This window comes from Gymnoscopelus braueri, assembly GCF_963280865.1.
Source record: "Gymnoscopelus braueri genome assembly, chromosome: 13".
NCBI lineage: Eukaryota > Metazoa > Chordata > Actinopteri > Myctophiformes > Myctophidae > Gymnoscopelus > Gymnoscopelus braueri.
Window position 1 is genome coordinate 18,700,865 of NC_137615.1, and position 19,147 is coordinate 18,720,011.

Consider the following 19,147-nt stretch of genomic DNA (forward strand, 5'->3'; position numbering starts at 1 on the left):
TGTAAATTGGGGTCCACGTCCCAGAGATGATTTTTTATCAAGTGGGGGGTTCCGTGGGCCAAATGCATATCAAACTGGGGGTCCTTAAAACAGAAGAGGTTGTATTTATGTGCAGGTGTCTGTCCTGACCCAATAATCGAAATCATTATCAGTTCTGAATTCCATTACGTTTAACCGTTTGAAACCTGCCATCCCTATTTTGGGAAATGTTATAGGCATTCTGCAAAAGTATAGCAGATCTACAACCTCACAGAAATTCAACTTGCAACGGGTTGTGACCTTAGATCAGCTATTTTTGGCAAAGAGATTTGGTTCAGAGGGACAAAAGAAAACGTTGGGGGCCCAAGAACAGACCCCAGGGTGAACCCAGTCAATGAAGTATAGGCCTATTATAGGTTAACCACTTAAACCCCATATGGTTGAGCGGCGTCCCTCAGGGCTAAATGCTTTAGCTGAAAATAGACGATCTGCTATTTTCAGCAAAAGATTTCCCCAAAATAAGGATGCTGGGGTTTAAGTGGTTAAGGTTAAAACGTGAATAATAGTTTTACCGATATTGCTTCCTAAAAATACTATACTAGTCCACCTCATTCTAAATGAATGAGATCTAGGCAACAATGTGCAAACACGAGATAGCCAAAGGTACATTCAACAAGGCAAGTGACATTTTCTGAGGGCGATCGAGACACACACAAAAAAAGCAGCAGATCAACAGAGAACTGCATAACACTGAAAGCATTGCCTATAGATGACATGGCAGTTTTATCCATGTATTTCAGATTTCAGTGAGATAAGAGACAGAAGTGGGAGGAACCCCTTGTTAGTTTATGGTTTAATCAGTCTTTGACTCAGGTGACAGTAGAGATTACTTACACAGTATCTAAATATATATTTCAGAAAATAATACTGTATTTTTTTTTTAAAGAGGCAAGGTATCTTCTTGTAAATCTCTAAGATACAATATATACACATTATTTTTGTATTATACATATACAGTTGTATATACAATCACAAAAGCATCACATCTGCAAGTGGATTCATGTGGACCTTTGAGGTTCGTTCTGGTGTTTGATAGTTAAAATGAAACTGAATACATTCGACATGAGTGAATCTGAGGGTTTTTCTTTTTCCTTTTTTTTATTTTTACACTTGGTCCGTTTCAGCCGCTTAAGTGAACTCTGCGATTAGTCAGCATATTTCTGCACATGTGTGAACACTCCAAATGATTTAAGAGCCCTCCCAAGGCAGACCCAACTCAGACTTCTGTTGGACGAGGGATGATTGCGTTTTCTTTTCTTATAATTTCTTCCCTTTTGGGGAAGGGGAGCACTAACAGTATAGCCAAGTGTGAATGAGATGCAGATTATTCACATCTAGTTATTGACTGAATAGCAGACAAAATACGTATTATATATTCATAGTGGATTACACGAGAAAATTACACATTTGTTCAGAAAAATGCCATTCAATTGTACTTAAAAAAAAAGAATTTAGAAGGTGAGACAAATTAATAAAAGAAATATAGTGCCAGGCAGCAAACTTTGGATTAAGCGTTTATCTAAGTCCATAGCAATTCAAGATGTATTTGTTTGCTTTCTTATACTGATTAAATAGTGGTAAAAATGGTTAAGTTTTTCTGGACTCCACCATAGAAAGGCTGATCACCTACTACAGTACATAGCATACATATAGAGCAACAAGAGGCTGAAAATGGACACCGTCCATTGACTCAAATTACTCCGATCAGTGGTATCATAGGTTTGGATTCAAATCACTTCTCACTCTGCCATCAACTACTGTTTGCTTTTTAATACCAAATGAACAGCGGATGTTCAGACTTTGATCGGAGTTTAAATAATCATTAACTTTGTGATGATGACACTGTTGATCTTTGAAATTAGAAAATAATAGCTCATAGAGTACCCTTCTTGCATAAACGCCCTGGCACAGTTTCAAACAAAAAGCTTATTTCACACTACCTGGTGTATAATTACCCTGTGAGCTTGGCATGGTGGAACTTGTCATTAAAATGTAAACGCCGGGTACATTTTTATACCTTAATCACAGACATCTAGGAAAGAAGAATCTCTAGGCAATGTATTTCAGATCATTGGTGCATCTAAATCCAAATCAAATCTGCTTTGTTTTGGGTCTTTTTGCTTGAATATGACTGTCTATTAGTTATTTTTATGATGAAGGATGCCTATGCCCACACAGTGAAGATAATGGCAGTTCAACAAAAGTGGAAACATTTCTGTGTATTCCCCTCAAGTGCATGCCTTCACATCCTTGGCCAGGTCTCCCTTGAAAAAGCATTCTAATCTCATTCTCAAGGTGACTTCCTGGTTAAAATGGGAGGTGAAATATTCCACCAGATTTGCATGTTGATGGCTGGAAATGGTCCTTTAATTTATGAAAAAGGCATCTATCATTATCACGTAATGATGTAAAGAGAACATGTTCTGATTGATTTGTATTTATTCTCTGTGGGATAGAAGATTTATCCATGCTGATAATGTGTGGATAACCTGCATGGATCCGAGCAGCACTAAATAGACACACGGCTGGCAGGTGCTTGGCAGGCGAGCCTTTCATGCTTTCATGAAGGTTTTTCAAAGCACCTCTCGGAGCTGTCCCGTTAGGCTGCACGTAGAAGTTTTGAATACTCAAGCATTTTGTAAAGCAAATACTCCAGTACTTAACCCTTTGAGACCGGGAACGCATCTGTCATTTTAGATTTTAACCATTATTTTATACTTTGGGCTATTCAAGAATAGCAGATATACAAGCTCATAGCGCGGCATCGAGTGCCACACTATGAGCTTGTAGATCTGCTATTTTTACGTAAGTACAAATTTGACCGAGCAACTTTAACTTGTAGACAGTTGACCATAAGTAATCTATACTTTGACTCAAGTATACTGGGGTTGAGTACTTGATGAGAATGCATACCGTACGGTGCCACCTCCACTGAAAAGCGCTCCGTTTTACACCATGTGCCTTTCACTCATACTGTATATGGCCTTCACTGACCATACGCCAGGCTCGGCATGCACATTCACTCCCCCACCAGAAACATAAATATAGCTTAACAAATTACATACTTGGCAAAAGGCAACTGTGCTCAACACAAACTGATTATGTTGTTTTAACTACTGGTGGTTAGCATGTTATGTGATTTCGTTGGAGGTCACAAAAACAAGAGGTAAGCTGGTTATGTCTGAACCCTGAATACATGCTTTTTTATCCCAATTGTAATAACACGCTGTAATTCCAAAAGGTGTGTGAAATTGCACTGTTTTGCCCGCTAGTGCAGTGGTTCTCAACCTTTTCTGTCCGAGACCCCCCCAAAAATAATCATATTTGAACTGGGGACCCCCCACCACATTGACAAGCACTTGGAATTGTAGAAGTTGAGGCATTACATTTAGTTAAGCTCGTTTTCACAGATGAATATTGTGAAAATAGCCGATCTACAAGCTCACAACGCCTCGCAACGAGCTTGTAGATCGGCTATTTTAATTTTAGTTTATATTATTTGACAATTTGGCCAATGTTTGACCAGTTTTTTTACCCACAGGTTGAAAACCATTGCGCTAGTGAGTGCATCTGGATACCTAAAGCCTCAGTTATACTTAGTTATACTTAGTCGTGCTCAGTAAATAGCAGATCTACAAGCTCACCATGCGTCGCGAATGTGACGCATGGTGAGCTGGGCTTGTACATCTGCTATTTACGGCATGCAACACCAGCGTGCAACTAAGTATAAATCAGGCTTAAGAACAAAGTCTATAGGGCCAGATCAGATCTAAGATTTGCAGTGAGACAGGAAGGAACTAGCGACTTCTTTCTTTACGCAAGAAATCCTAAAGACAGTTCAGTTCAGTACAGACATCACAGTGACCAGCAAAGAGATAATGGTTTCTATATGGCAACGTCACTGGTATAACCTGCTTCCTTAGCGGTTCTAATGCAATTTATCTCTGCAACATTTTAAAAACAGTTTAATCTCCTTGAAAATCTCAGGTCTGAATTGGCCATAGGAGAAGTGAATTAAGTCTAATGAAACTAAACCCAAACAGGTCTGGGTACAGTAGTTGAAATGAGTTTGAAGACACAGTTGTATGTATGGGGAAACAAATAGACCTTTGAAGTGAACGTAATCCTTCTGGTGGCAAGGGTTCATCTGCAAAATAAAAGTAAAATGAACAATTTTAGAGAGCGAGTGCTTCAGTGGTGAGCTTCACACACTGACAAATAACAACAGCACTTAGTGGTTTTTACTTGGTTTGTCATCTCGCCGCAGAACTGGCCAAACCAGATCAAGTCATGAAAGGTGATTCCATAGTTTTGCTACGTTAGCTAGTATTCACCCAGTCGGTCCAGAGCAGCACGGGGAGCCCAGCAGCATACTGGCTCTATGGGGCTGAGATAAGTGGCCTAAAAGTTTGGGAGGTGTGGGGGCAGGGGGTCCCGTGATCTCCCGAGGGCGGACCCCCTCTCTCACGTCACCACTTGTTGCACTGTGGAGCGTTCGTGAGGACAGGACCGTCCGCCACAGTGCAGCCTCCTTAGCAGCCGTTGTAGCTTGTGGGAGAAGTTCTTGTTCATCTGTCTGTACATGAGAGGCATGGCGAAGCTGCTGGACAGAGCCAGCAACTCCGACACGCACCTCAGGAAATAGTAGGTGGGGAAGGCGTGTCTGTTGCCGTGGCTCCCCGGCGCGCCCATCACGGTGTGCACCAACAGGGTCACGTAGTACGGCGTCCACAGGGCGAACTGCACGCAGACGGAGGCCAGCAGCAGCCTGTGGATGGAAGGGTCCAGGCGGGCCGAGTCCTGGTCCAGCGGCGTGGACTCCTTCCGGATGCGCAGGATGAGCACGAAGGCGTAGAGCACGGCCACCGCCGGCACCACGTAGCCGATGAACATCATGATGGCGTCCGCCGCCTCCTTGTTCTGCATCTTGGAGCACTCGATGATCTTGGTGGAGACGTGGTTGCACACGTAGAAGAGCAGCGACGAGAAGCTGGTGAGCACGGCGCCGCCCCAGATGAAGCCGCACACGTGCTTGGTGTTGTACACGCTGGACATGTAGGTGCGCGGCAGCGCCCGCTCGATGTAGTAGTCCAGGCTGAGCAGCGTGGTGGAGTACATGAGGACCAGCGACGAGATGTTGAACAGGATGAGCAGCGTGATGTGCACCTCGTTGCTGTAGTCCCACGCGGGCCAGCGCGTGAAGCCGGGGCCGAGGAGCTCCACGGGCGCCACCAGGTTGAGCACGAGGCCGGCGATGGCCATGTTGACGAAGTAGACGTCGGGCATGGTCATGGACACCTTTCATGGAATGAAGCAAAAATCAAATCTCACGACTGAACCCAATATGTGATTTGGAGCCTGTTTCCTAAACAATTAACACACAGTAAAAAAATTACAATGTTTTCAAGTCTTCATCGTTCTAAACCTGTGTTCCTGCTGTTCTACATACAGCCAACCGGTTGAAGAAATCGCAGATTGAGGCTTTAACCTTTGCTTATCCACTACAATTATTTGAAAACTTTAGTTACTAGTTACTTTGCATATATAAATTATTACATTATAAAACATACATTAAAGAGGTGGTGCCATGGTTTTGCACTTTTTCTGTTTTTCATGTGTCTATGAGGTTGATAGAACTTCACCCCTGGTGGTGTTTTTATGGTGTTTTATGTCTTCTCTGACTATTTTGAGTTTCTACCTGGAGGCTGAAACCTTGAGGGTCAAACGTGCCAATAGAGAAACAGCGCTTTAGTGACATAGTAAAAACATCCCCTCCCCCTCATTAGCATAACACAACAGGTGTGGGCATGAGGAGGAGGAGGGACTAGGACAGGTGGGTGGTGCTAAGGTGGTGGAGGAGGTGCTAAGGTATAATTAATGAACTGGAGGCGTGTCCACATAAAAACATAATTTTAACAATTTCTGTACACTTTTTTGAAAAAAATCTTCCTCCTAGTATAACCATAATACCTGATGATTATGTTTTAGGGGGGGGGGGGGGGGAATCACTGAAAATCACACCACCCCGTCTTTAACCACTTGAGCCCTATTTTATACCTAGGCTATTTTCAAACATTTTAGTACTTTTACTTTTGATACTTTAAGTACATTTTGATACCAATACTTTTGCACTTTTACTCAAGTAAATTTAGAATTCCGGACTTTTACTTGTAAAAGAGTACTACTGTTTTCCACCACTGGTGGCGCGACTGAGAACTTTGAATCCATGGGGTTCACCTTGTTGGACAGGTTGACCACCACCAGCAGCGCGTTGTAGCACAGCCCCACGGGGAAGCACACCATGAGGTAGACCAGGGAGAAGACGGACAGGATGAGGCCGAAGTCCTGGCAGAGACGGTGGTCGGCGGCGCTGGCGTCTGTCTCATTGTAAACCATGCAGCTCCACATCGCTGGGCGCTTCCGACAAGAGACGCCTCACTGGGTCGACTGCAAAGACAAGAGGAAAAAAAGAGCACGAGGAAGGCATTAGTTTAACCCGTTAAGACCTGAGGCCCGTTCTACAAAAATGTATTCTAAATCCTAACATTGTTTTTTTTTTTTTAAACCTATGTTGCTATAACAGTGGTTCTCAAAATTGTCAAGGACCACCCCAAAAATATGCATTTGGCCGCGGACCCCCCATCTCAAAATATATTGTTCCAGGGACCCCCCCCAGAAGTAAAGATTTGAGTTACAAATATATATATATATATTCAAAGATTTGCACTCATTTTCAAGATTTTTCGAAAATAGCAGATCTACAAGCTCGTAGCACGGCACCGAGTGCCACGCTACGAGCTTGTAGATCTGCTATTTTCAAAAAGATGAGCTTGTATATCTGCTATTTTTGAATAGCCAAAGAAATCAAAAAATGACACAGATGCGTTCCCGTTCTTAATGGCTTAAAAGAACCTTGGCTAGCCATGTTTGATCAAACCTGATTAGAGAAGAAATGGTGGGCGGGGGATGAAAAAACCCATAGCAGGTACCCAGCGCCCGACATTTACTGTCCACTGTCGTTAGGCTTTGTGGACTTAACGAAAAACAACAGTGAGCAGCTAGGTGATTTTTCTTTAGTCGACTGAATTGAAGTTTTGTTTTTTTTTTCTTCAAAAAAACGGGCATCTGGTATCTGGCAAGTGTTGTGCTGTGGTGTGGGGAGAGGAACAGGGCAGGCAGAGAGCCCTCTTTAACACAAACGGCTCAGACACGGCATGGGCTATTATGCCTGGAGTAACACTGTTAATTTCACTTCACTGCATTTGACTGGCTGAATCAGAATTCCCTCACAATATGTTTCGTTTGCTAGTTTGGAGGACTTACCACGGAGGAGAAAAAGAGCTCTCACTGCACTTCTTCTCAGGGGCACACACACAGTAAAAATCCTCAGTGTTAATGTATTCATTTGTAATACTCTTGAGAGTGAATCAAATGGACTATATTTGGTTACATTTTTACACTCGCAGAGTTAAATTAACTGAGGATTTTACTGTGTGGAGTAGACGAACTGAGGCCCTTATTCTTGTCGAAGAATACAAAACTGCATTTGTTTGACACCTCAGCAAACCTCTCTCTCGCTCTCTCTCTCTCTCTCTCTTGTCACATGCAGGGGCCTTCTGCCTGTGGAGAGTTGCCCTTTTGCCTTTCAAATGATCAGGCGACCAGATAAAGAACCCTCCTTTACTAGCCTGACTTTTCTTTTCAACCTGCTTTGTCTCTTACTTGATGTGACCAAAGCAAGTGCACCACCTCTGTTCAGAGTAGCAGAGCTGATGTCTCACGCTGATGGGTGGATTTATTGAGAGTGAAATGTGATGCAGGCTCTGGAAAAGGGTCAGTCAGTGTGGCCTGACTGTGAGGTTGGAGTTCAGGCTAAGGTCAAAGAGAAACAACTATGCACACACACATGTGGGGAATGGGTTGAGTATAGGCAACAAAGTCTGCTGAGTCTGCTAATTAAAAACACTTATGTAACCCCCCAACCTCCCGCACGGCAACACACTCAACACAGATTATATATAAAATAAATAAAAAACTAAAAATGCATTAATTTAGTCAGTAAAAAGTGAAAGCATGAGCACATTAAAAGGCTTTGATGTGAATTCAATTTGGTGAGTAAGACTAGCGAGACAGCGATGCAAATTACTTCAAAAAGTATTATCCACTGTCATTTGGTGCTTGTGTGGTTCCATGAAAAAAAAAAAAACGTTCTTCACAGCCTGGGGAAAAACATTCACTGAAAAGGTGAACTAACTATCAAATAAAAAAATGCTGACTGAATTTCCCAGAAAATATTGAAGTGCACACACAGTGGTCGGGAGGTTTTGTTTGCAGGAAAGATGCCAGTAAAGAGGAACATTCTTCCGTTCACTTACGTAACACCACTACAGTGGGACTGTTTTGGCCTCAAGACACACACGCACACACACACGCACGCACACGCACACACACACACACACACACACACACACACACACACACACACACACACACACACACACACACACACACACACACACACACACACACACACACACACACACACACACTCGCGTGCACCTGGTCCCTCCTCTCTACCTCTCTGTGAGACTACAGTAGAGGGGAGAGAGAGTCTAGAGTTACTCTGCACAACAACCTGGCAGTTCTCCCTTCATCAGAACAGGAAGACTGGGTCTCAACCACTTGTAAACACGCCTCTATGACCACCAGATAGATGAGTCATTTCTGGATAACGGAACGGTGACTCATTTCTTGAGATGCCGGGAACATAATGCAAGGATGTCGACCGTTTTATGCTACCAACCGGTGGCCCTTACAACCAATAACCGAATTCATCTTGCTCATGTAGGTTAATTAATTGATTAATCGAGAAGCAAGGTTTTTTGTGATCATGATGTTGATTTTAAGTCAAATCCATATGGTACGAGCTACGAGGTGTGGTTGTTGCTTTACACGTACAGGGCCTACAGACTGCAATGCACTCAGAAACCCACATCACTCACACCACACCACACAGGAAGCAAACCAGCAGATCTGGTGAAACAGCAATGATATTGAGATTTGCAACACGGATTCTCTCTATTCTCAATGTGTTCAATATTAGGATGGTTGTGAATGAAAAATGCTACTAGTCTCACTAGCCTAATCCCTACGCCACACACTTCACACTGGTCGCCACCAGTAGGCCTAAAGGCTACCGTTTAGTATTTAAGGGAAACAGATCATTCTGCAAAACAGATCATCAAGGCTACTGCAGATACTAGGGCTGGGCAATTAATCGAAAATAATATATCAAAACCGATATTTAGAACCAATAAGAGAGGACCTCAATGGAAATAAGCCTTAGGTCTTTATTGTGTTTTTTATCCTCGTGATATTTTGTCTGACTGTTGGTTGTGGAAGTGCATGATTTTATGTTTTGTGTGAGGACTGCGGATGAAAATTAGCATCTTTGCTAAATCCGGTGTATTTACGTTCATGTGACGTTCATTAATATGCTCTGTCCTGTCTAAATAAACAAATAAAGTAAAGTAAAAAAAAAAATTATGATTTTTTCCTTCTATATCAATGAATCGACAAAATAATTCAAATAGATTTTCTTTAATCGACTAAATCGATTGTCTGATTTAGTTGTACAATGGTGGCGTACCAACATTGTGAACGTGAATTACAGATCTGCAAGCTTGTAGATCAGCTATTTTCACTATTTTATTTTTAAATAATCGTATGTGATATTGACTATTTGAAGTCATATCGCCTCGCCCTACCGCAGCACACTCCCATGAACTTCCCCCTCCAACCTTGCATGCAGAGTGCCCAAAAAAAAACAATATCATTCTTTGTGATGTTATCAGCCCTCTCTGTCTCTTCTCTTGGAACCTGAATAATAATTAAATGCATCAAACAGAACCACTGTACATGGTTTTCTACTGTATTCTTTCACCAAAAACAACAGCCGTGATAAGCCATCTTATGTACTGAAGCACCTATTATTTTGCAGGAGATTGGGACATACTAACTACACTACAGTATATCAGAATTCCATAAAGAGTACACTTGAGACTGAGAGACAAACTTACCATAGTAATAAGACCTTATTCCCTTTGTCCCAATGTGCTCATGTGTACAACATTAATAATATAGCTCGGTATGAGGCAATTGTTTCCACAATTATCCATAATCACATAAATACAACTATTTGAGGTATCATATTTTTTATACTCGGTGGTGGTGATCGTTTATACTTACAGAGAGCACGGCTGTAAGAATAACAACCAACAGATCTTAAGAAAAAGGTGGCCAACTTGCTGTCTGGCTACATTATGTTTGATGAAACACAGTAACCGGTTACTTACTGAGTCATAAGGCACATCTAGAACAACTAGTATGTGTCTAATTAAATAGATTGGCTGGAATCCGCCTTTCTGAACAAGTTGACCTAGAGGTGTGCAAAGTTGAGCCATGTTATAACTCATGATTCCTTTTCTATAGCAGTGTTTGGCAGTGTTTTGGCGTTTTCTGAGCCCCCCTGGTGGACACATTTTTAGACAGAGTGTCAGGCATATATATGTTACAGGGAAATTGGCATTCCAGGGAAATTGAAAAAGGAGCGCTTGTTTTCACCGCCCCCCAGGCAATTCTGTATAACCAACGCTAGAGGGCAATGAATGCACACTGAATCCACACGCATGCACATGTGTGTGTGCGCATGCGTGCGCATGTGTGCGCACGCGTGTGTGCATGCGCACACATGCACACACACACACGCACACACACACACACACATGTGTGTCGTCGTGGACACTGGATAGTAACCATAGACTGTAACCCATGAAAAGATCTATTCTCCCCCTATCGGTTCTCAACTCGGACGTCACTGATTCGACTAGCAGACCTTCGGCCGGTCGGCGCGGGCACTCGCGCTTGGAGGTGCGAGGGCGCGCCTCCTCGGCCTCAAGCTCTGCTGAGTCGGCGCGCCTCCGTCATGGACAATAACTATTATCACGTGTGCGTGTGTTCAGCGTTCCCCTAGCGTAGCTTCCTGGTTGCTATGTGGGGGGGAACAACAAAAGCCAGGTCGGCCTCGCATCAAAGCCCCGCCTCGCGCCGCCTCCTCCTCCTCGCGCCGCCTCGTATCAAAGCCCCGCTTCACGCCTCCTCCTCGCGCCGCCTCGTATCAAAGCCCCGTCTCGCGCCTCCTCCTCCTCCTCGCGTAAAAAAAACTGTCTCGAAAAGCCCCGCCTCGCACCGAAGCCCCGCGCCTAAAAGCGAGTGCTCCTCTTTCAATTTCCCTGGAATGCCAATTTCCCTGTGACATATACACTGACTAACAGCCTCATTCCAATAGTTCACCACTTGCTTTGCACAGCTCAACTAATGAACAATGCAACCCCAGGACACTCTGTACGGGCCTATTGTTAGAGGGCAACACCAGGAAAACGCCTCTGTTTAGTTCCTCATAAACACTACACTGGCTGCAATCTCAGTGGTGGAAAAAGTACTCAAATTCTTTACTTAAGTAAAAGTACCAATACTGCAATATAGATATAGATATAGAAATATAGAAATAATATAGAAATACTCTGTTACAAGTAAAAGTCCAGAATTCAAAATTTACTTCAGTAAAAGTACAAAATTTTCGGTACTTAACACATTGGGTGCCAGAGGTTTATTAAAATATTATACGTTGAGTGCCAGCATTTCTTCCATCCACTTGCGTTATACGATTCGTGCTGTGAGAAGCCCAGACGCGGAAGTGCATGTAAACAAAGCGTGCGTGCGAGACGGCGGAGGGTCCCGACTAACGCCTGGAACAATAATATTTCCAACGCGACCCTCCATTGCAGCGTGATCGCCGATCGAAAACGGCTCGTTTCCACCACATTAAAAAGAAATGGAGATATTAAGCTTTTAGTCAAGGAGATAATATTGAAAACGCCGACCGGAAGGATTTTTGACATGGAGCCAGATCCAGCCTCTTCTTCTCAGAAAATGCTTGGGTGATGTCAAAGTTTCGTTTTAGCGCCCCACGTGGCCCACATGTATAAAAATAGAATTGGGTCAAAAACGGTCCGGACCGTTTTCGGCACTTCTCGTTTGGACCCTCAAAAACGGTCCGGACCGTTTTTGGCATTCAATGTGTTAAAGTACCAAAAGTTAAAGTACTAAAATATTTGAAAATAGCAGATCTACAAGCTCACAACGCGACGCGTTGTAGATTGGCTTGTGAGCTTGTAGATTGGCTATTTTCAAATAGCCTATGTATAAAATAGGGCTAAAGTGGCTAATGTACGTTTCATAATATCATAATTTATATCTGAAAAGTAACTAGGAACTCAAGTTTTCAAATAATTGTAGTGGAATAAAAGTACAATATTTGCCTCTGAGATGTAGTGGAAATTGGAAATACTCAAGTAAAGTACAAATACCAAAACATTTGACTTAAATACAGTACTTAGTTAATATCCACCACTGGCTGCAATATTAGATGTGGCTCATCTGAACTTTTCACACTAGCTCATGTCAAAAACGGTTAGCTGAATATTCCCAGAAGGTGAGGTATTGCTCCAAGCACGTCTCTCTCCCCCCCCACAGACTTGATGTTGTGAGGGTGACGCACATGTGCTTGGCGTTTCAAGCGTTTTGGAGCCAGCTCTGGACGGCTGATGGGAGTTGTGTGACATAGCGCGGGCCCACACCCCTCATATATCCTTACTGGAATTTACAGCCACTTCTCAGAATGCACCGAGTGATGTCACATGATTCTCTCCACGCACGTTCTATGACAGAGTGTAGTATAGTAGTAGGGAAGCAAGAGGTATTCAATGGAAGAGGGAGAAAAAAAATAACATTATGATGACTCAGGATTTCAGTGGTGTAAAGTCACTAAGTAGATTTACTCAAGTACTGTACTTAAGTACAATTTTACTTTATTGGAGTATTTCCAATTGTCTATACTTTTACTTCTACTCCACTACATCTCAGAGGCAAATATTGTACTTTTACTCCACTACAATTATTTGAAAACTTAAATTATTACATTATAAAACATACATTAAGTACTTAAGCCCTATTTTATACCTAGGCTATTTGAAAATAGACGATCTACAAGCCCACAGCGCGTCACAACGCGTCGCAGATCTGCTATTTTCGAACATTTCAGTACTTTTACTTTTCGTACTTTAAGCACATTTTGATGCCAATACTTTTGTACTTTTACTCAAGTAAATTTTGAATTCCGGACTTTTACTTGTAACAGAGTACTTCTACATTGCAGTATTGATACTTTTACTTAAGTAAAACATTTGAGTACTTTTTTCACCACTGGTCTATGACAGAGTGTAGTAGTAGAGAAGCAAGAGGTATTCAATGGAAGAGGGGAAAAAAAACATTTATGATGACTCGGGATTTTGAATGTTGTGAATGTGTGCAACTGTGTCAATGTTGGGATATGTGGCACAATCATGTTTGAGGGCAAGGGAATGTCGAAATCAAACGTGTACCGGTAATTGCTCCAACTGATCGTAAGGATATGGTGGTTGCAAGATACTTGTATTTTATCCACATGAACCCTAGTGCCCCTATGGACATGTCATAATGATAGGCGAACATTTAGCAGATCTACAGCCTGACAATGAGTCACGTTGCAACAAGCTTGTAGATCCGCTTAAAATGAACAGATCTAAAAGCTAACAAAGCACTGTATCGCAACATGTTGATAGCTTGTAGATCTGTTCTTCTTTCGCATGCGACCACCTCCTACCATGGCACTTGACTGGGCTCCTCTATGCAACCACAGTACACACCACACACACGCACACCGCAGTTCATAGACAAGCGGTGCAGAGAAGAGAGAGTCAAAAGTCAAAAACCAATCGCGTTCATTAGTACGCAGTAATGCAGCTTCACTTGGATCAATAACTGTAATATTATTACTGCTTTGGCAATTTTAAGTCACTGTAATAAAAGTTACGCTATTATTACAGTGTGTAATAATAATGAAAAGGTAATTATATTACAGTAATATATTACTAGTATCACGTCACTGCCCCGGTGCCCAAGACAGATGGCAGAGTAAGTGAATACAATGTAACCAGCTCATTTGCAATGGTTGGAGGAGGTGGACACTGGTGTCGGGTTTGTGGCAATGTCAATAAAGTTATTTGAAGCAGATGGCGCACTGGATTGGACACCAGTAGATGTGCAGCCAATTTGACTGTAGTTCGTACTTCACTGAATCGCTACAATGACCTCCCTCTGTCGGGAGAGGGAGACCATGGACATACCACATCGGGGATAGTAGCTTTAAAACTAATAATGAGAGAGAGAGAGAGAGAGAGAGCGAGAGAGAGAGAGAGAGAGAGAGAGAGAGAGAGAGAGAGAGAGATAGAGAGAGAAAGAGAGCAATTACATTTCCTCATCTCATTTCCTCATCTCTTCAGTACTTACAAGTGATGCTCTAACCTGTTATTTTATACTTGAAGCCACTTAAGTCTACTGTTGTGGTTGTCAGCTAGATCTAATGCTCTGCAGCTTCCACTGAATTTAATTTCCTAAGCCCATGGTAAAGGACTCATAATGAATTACAGCCAAGTACATAAACGGGGTGTCCGTCCACCGTATCCCATACGTTTTGAAACAATAGCCCGTGGGATGAGTGGCAGAACGCATCATTAAAAAGACCCCCTTGATAACTAGCCACGCATTTAAAGAATTGGCTATGTGGATAAAAACATTCATTTACCCAGCCAACAACCCCTCTGCATAAATATGAAAATAAATAAATAAATATGACTCTAAAGACAGACCTAGACAATATGCAGGCACACAGCAACGGCAAACAGTTTCAGTATTATTTTCATTTTGTGTTTTCATGCTCTGAAAATGATAAGAAGGCTGCAGCAATCAGTTGCAGTATTACTTTCATTCTGTGTTTTCATTCTCAGGAAAATGATGAGAAGGTTGCATAACTCTTGTTTAAGTGCCAGGGAAATGACTGGCCACTGAAAACCACAGGGAAACCGAAGGCAGACAATTCAGATGGTTTAGCAGGAACATAGTTCATGTAATCCAGTAAAGGTGCACCTTATAGTGCATTCAGATTTATTTTGTTGGCATGGGCCTATTCTATTGAGCCAGCATAATAAAAGAAATGCCTGCACAGCCACACTGACAAAAACTTGATGCTCTTTGAAAAAAAAAGATGATTTACTGTATATAAGTGGGGGAAAAAACATGAATAAGTGAAAAAAAAATGGATGTTTTGCTCCTCAGGCTCTGACCATCATCAGCAGTACCATTTCTTTGACAAGCCTTTTGGATGGGGGCGTGGCGACGTAATACAATGCCTTGCTACTAACTAACTTTGCTGTAGGCCTACAGGAAAGAAGAAAATACAGTTGAGCTCAATGGTCAGCACAAAGCATAGGCTTACAGTCATTAAGCCACAGAGTACACACACACACACACACACACACACACACACACACACACACACACACACACACACACACACACACACACAGACACACACACAGAGTCCCCTGAGGTCACGTGAATGAAGTTAACTATAACTACAGTATGTAAAACCTCAAGAGGTAGGCCAGTGGTTTTCAAAGTATGGTCTGGGGACCCCCCGGGGGTCCTTGGGGACCTCAGCAAAATTAGTTAATGTAGCATCAAAAATCTGTTTCAACCACTTTAACCCTATCAACTATATGAAAATAGCCGATCTACAAGATCATAACGCGTGGCAACTGGCAATGTGACGCATTGTGAGCTTGTAGATCACATATATTTTTTCAAAACATCTTGAAAATGGGCGAAGAATTTGGAATCATTTTGAAAAGAAATGTACAACACAAATCTTGTATGGGGTTCCCTGGCACAACATATTGGCATACGGGGGTCCGCGCGGGTCGCATTCATATTTATTTGGCGGTCCTTGACATGAAAGCGTTTGAGAACCACTGAGGTAGAGGCTATTTGATTGGGTGAGCTGTTGACATGTGTGAGTATGGGAGCCTCATCGAATCCACGCAATATTAAACCATTAAAACCGGGAAAGTGTCTCTGTGCCATTTTAGATTTTTGCGTTGGCTATTCAAAAATAGCAGATATACAAGCTCACAGCGCGTCACTTCGATTTTTGAAAAAATCTTGGAAAGCGTGAGAACTACTGATTTTAGAAGGCGTTTCAGAATGGGCATCAGGTCTAAATGGGTTGATTCAACACAATGGCTGATGTGACAGTGTCAGGTGGACATGATGGCATCACTGGCCACTGGTCTCTACAGCTACAGGTGTATCAGTATGGTATACTGAGTATACCATTACTGTAAGGAACTGTGGTATATAAGGTATTTAAATGTTATTTATTATCCTAAGTCACAAGAAATACCAATTGCAAAGTGAAAAGTTTGCTCAATACAGTAAGCAACATCTAGAACTCAGTATAAGCGGCCAAAACTGTACTGTACTGATGTTAGAAGGGGAAAACAATTTAAAAGGGGTTCATGCTTGTACATTAAGTTTGATTGGTGTGACTGGTGCTAGCTTCTTGTAACTAAGTAAAACAAAAAGAAAAAAGAAAGAAAAGAAAAGAGAAGAGAAGGAAAAAAAACCTGTACATAGGTACCCAGGGAATTAATCCAGAGAATGGTGCATACATGTATTATCAACTGACTCAAATGACTTATTATTATTAATCCAAAGGGCAGCCTCATACAACCTGAAGATATATGTTTTTGTTGTTTTTATGCTTCTCCGCCTCATATATTTCATAACAAAACGTGATTGTGACCAAGCAAGACCAAAACTTGTAAATGTGAAATTTCCATACATATTAATCAAATATAAACAAGAGTAATAATACATGAATAACGATGATTAAATCTATGAATGCAGTACCTCTGCATCACATCACTATATGACATACAGTGGTTCTCAAAGTGGGGTCCCCAGCAAAAGTAGTTAATGTAGTAGCATCACAATCATTTTTACCACTTAATCCATTTATATGTTAGCTATTTAAAAAAAAAGCTGATCTACAAGCTCACTGCGCGTCACTTCGTGCTGCGCTGCGAGCTTGTTTAGATCTATTTTTGAATTTTCTTTGATTTTTTTTAAAAATGTTTTAACACATATCTTCTCTTCAGGGGGGTCTCTAGCACAATATATTTTCAGATGGGGGTCCGCGGCCAAATACATATCAATTTGGGGGGTCATTGACGTGAAAAAGTTTGAGAAGCACTGACAGAGATCAAAAGGATGGATAGTAGCTGTCAGGAGTTTACAATCATTCTAACATCTGACACCCAGCTCCACACATCACTCATTTAGGAGCGAATTCTATGAATGTTTTCCTAAACTTAAGTTGTAAAACAAAACTACAATCTTATCTATAGAAACACAAGAAAAAAAGATAAGAAGATAGAAGACACGAAAACTCACCCGAAAAGTAGAGCTTTGGCACCACACTGTTTTAGACAGGAGATCTACGGAGGCATCGGGTTCTGATGCATTTCCACTGACATGTCTCTGTTGTTGTTGCATTGGAGTTGCTCTAAAACTGCAGCTTTGCTTTGAGGCTACGAGTTACAGAGGAAAAGCAGCTAACAGTGTTTAATACTGTTGTTAAACTGAGAGAGAGAGAGAGGGGAGAGAGAGAGAGAGAGAGAGAGAGAGAGAGAGAGAGAGAGAGAGAGAGAGAGAGAGAGAGAGAGAGAGAGAGAGAGAGAGGAGAGAGAGACCCCAGGCTACATCCACTACCTCTAGTTCTCTCGGCACGACGCTTGTTCTCGAAAGGGGGAGGGGCTTTGACGACTTACTACTACCAGTGTTGCCAGGTTTTGAGAGAGAAACAAGCAGCCAGTTCTATGAAAACAAGCCCGAAAGAAGCGACTGCAGGCTTGTAGATCTGCTATTTTCACACACAAGAATTTTAAAACAAATATCTAGTAATTCTGGAATATTTTTGAGACATTTATTTTAACAAGACAAATCTTGTTCTCTGGCTCACAATATTTTCAGATGGGGGGGGTCAGGGGACAAATAGCCTACATATTAATCTGGCTGGGGTCCTTGCCATGAAAATGTTTGAGAACAAGAGGAAACAAGCCCAAATAAGCCACTAGTACCATAATAAACAAGCCCCCCAAAAAACGGTCATATTTACAAGCAACTTTACAGTAAAACAAGCCCAAAGTCGCTTATAATAATCGGACATGGCAACACTGACTACAACCCTACAGTGTGTGCTGTGTGTGTGTGCTGTGTGTGTGTGTGTGTGTGTGTGTGTGTGTGTGTGTGTGTGTGTGTGTGTGTGTGTGTGTGTGCGCGCGCGTGTGTACACGCGTGACCCTCCCCCACTGGAGAAGAGAGAGGCCCTAAAGTCTCAAACTATATATCCCATGGTCCGTAGGGGCGGACACGCTGTAATTGGCTGGTAGGTTGGTTGTCAGGCAACCGACAAAGTTGTTATGTTGCGGCTTTTCTTCAATTTCAACACATGAGTGTCACTCAGTCAGTGTGTGTGTGTGTGTGTGTGTGTGTGTGTGTGTGTGTGTGTGTGTGTGTGTGTGTGTGCGCGTGTGCGTGCGTGTGCGTGTGCGTGCGTGCGTGCATGCAACTCATGAATGTATTGACAGATCCACATAGATAGTTGACAATTACCATACATTTTCAGAGGTCTTACAGAAGAAGACTATCTTGCGAGCTGGATCCCTGAACGGGCCTGTAGGGCCCAGCTAGGGGCCCAAAGGTCAGGGGGGCCCCTCTAGAAGATTGGACCAACTGAGACCCACTGTTCCAGAGCCTGCATGATGATGACCTTGAATTTCAGAATGAACCAAAAAGACCCCACATACAGTACAGACTGAGGTACATTTTATGAACAGGCAACCTGGGGCCCAGGGCAATAAAGGGCACCGAAGGCTCATTCAAGATGTTCAGAAGGGCCCCATTAAGATGATTTTCTGAGCAGGGTCCCAACAGTCTCAATAATCGCCTCTGCTCACGGGAAAGGCTAAATCTTTTTTGTTGGCTTTGCTGTCCTTTTGCTGTCATTTCTGGTTGTCCACAGCCCCTGGACCTTCTGTTAAATAGAACA

At 42.4% G+C, this 19,147-nt stretch overlaps 1 protein-coding gene across 1 annotated transcript; it reads right to left on the reverse strand.

Moving 5' to 3' along the window:
* Window positions 1–826: 826 nt before the first annotated feature.
* Window positions 827–17,689, reverse strand: gpr146 (G protein-coupled receptor 146). The gene is made up of 3 exons (XM_080447388.1): window positions 17,491–17,689; window positions 6,277–6,486; window positions 827–5,337 (listed from the first exon to the last, which is right to left on the reverse strand). Exons 2-3 carry the CDS (start codon window positions 6,445–6,447, stop codon window positions 4,504–4,506), a joined length of 1,005 nt encoding a protein of 334 aa, XP_080303514.1. The 5' UTR covers window positions 6,448–6,486; window positions 17,491–17,689; the 3' UTR covers window positions 827–4,503.
* Window positions 17,690–19,147: the final 1,458 nt, after the last annotated feature.

What these genes read in the sequence shown, in the direction of transcription:
- gpr146 (XM_080447388.1), bottom strand. Translation starts at nt 6,447, where the DNA reads ATGTGGAGCTGCATGGTTTACAATGAGACAGACGCCAGCGCCGCCGAC. An exon ending in TGGTCAACCTGTCCAACAAG is followed by an intron (nt 5,338 to 6,276) that starts GTGAACCCCATG and finishes ATTCCATGAAAG; the next exon opens with GTGTCCATGACCATGCCCGA.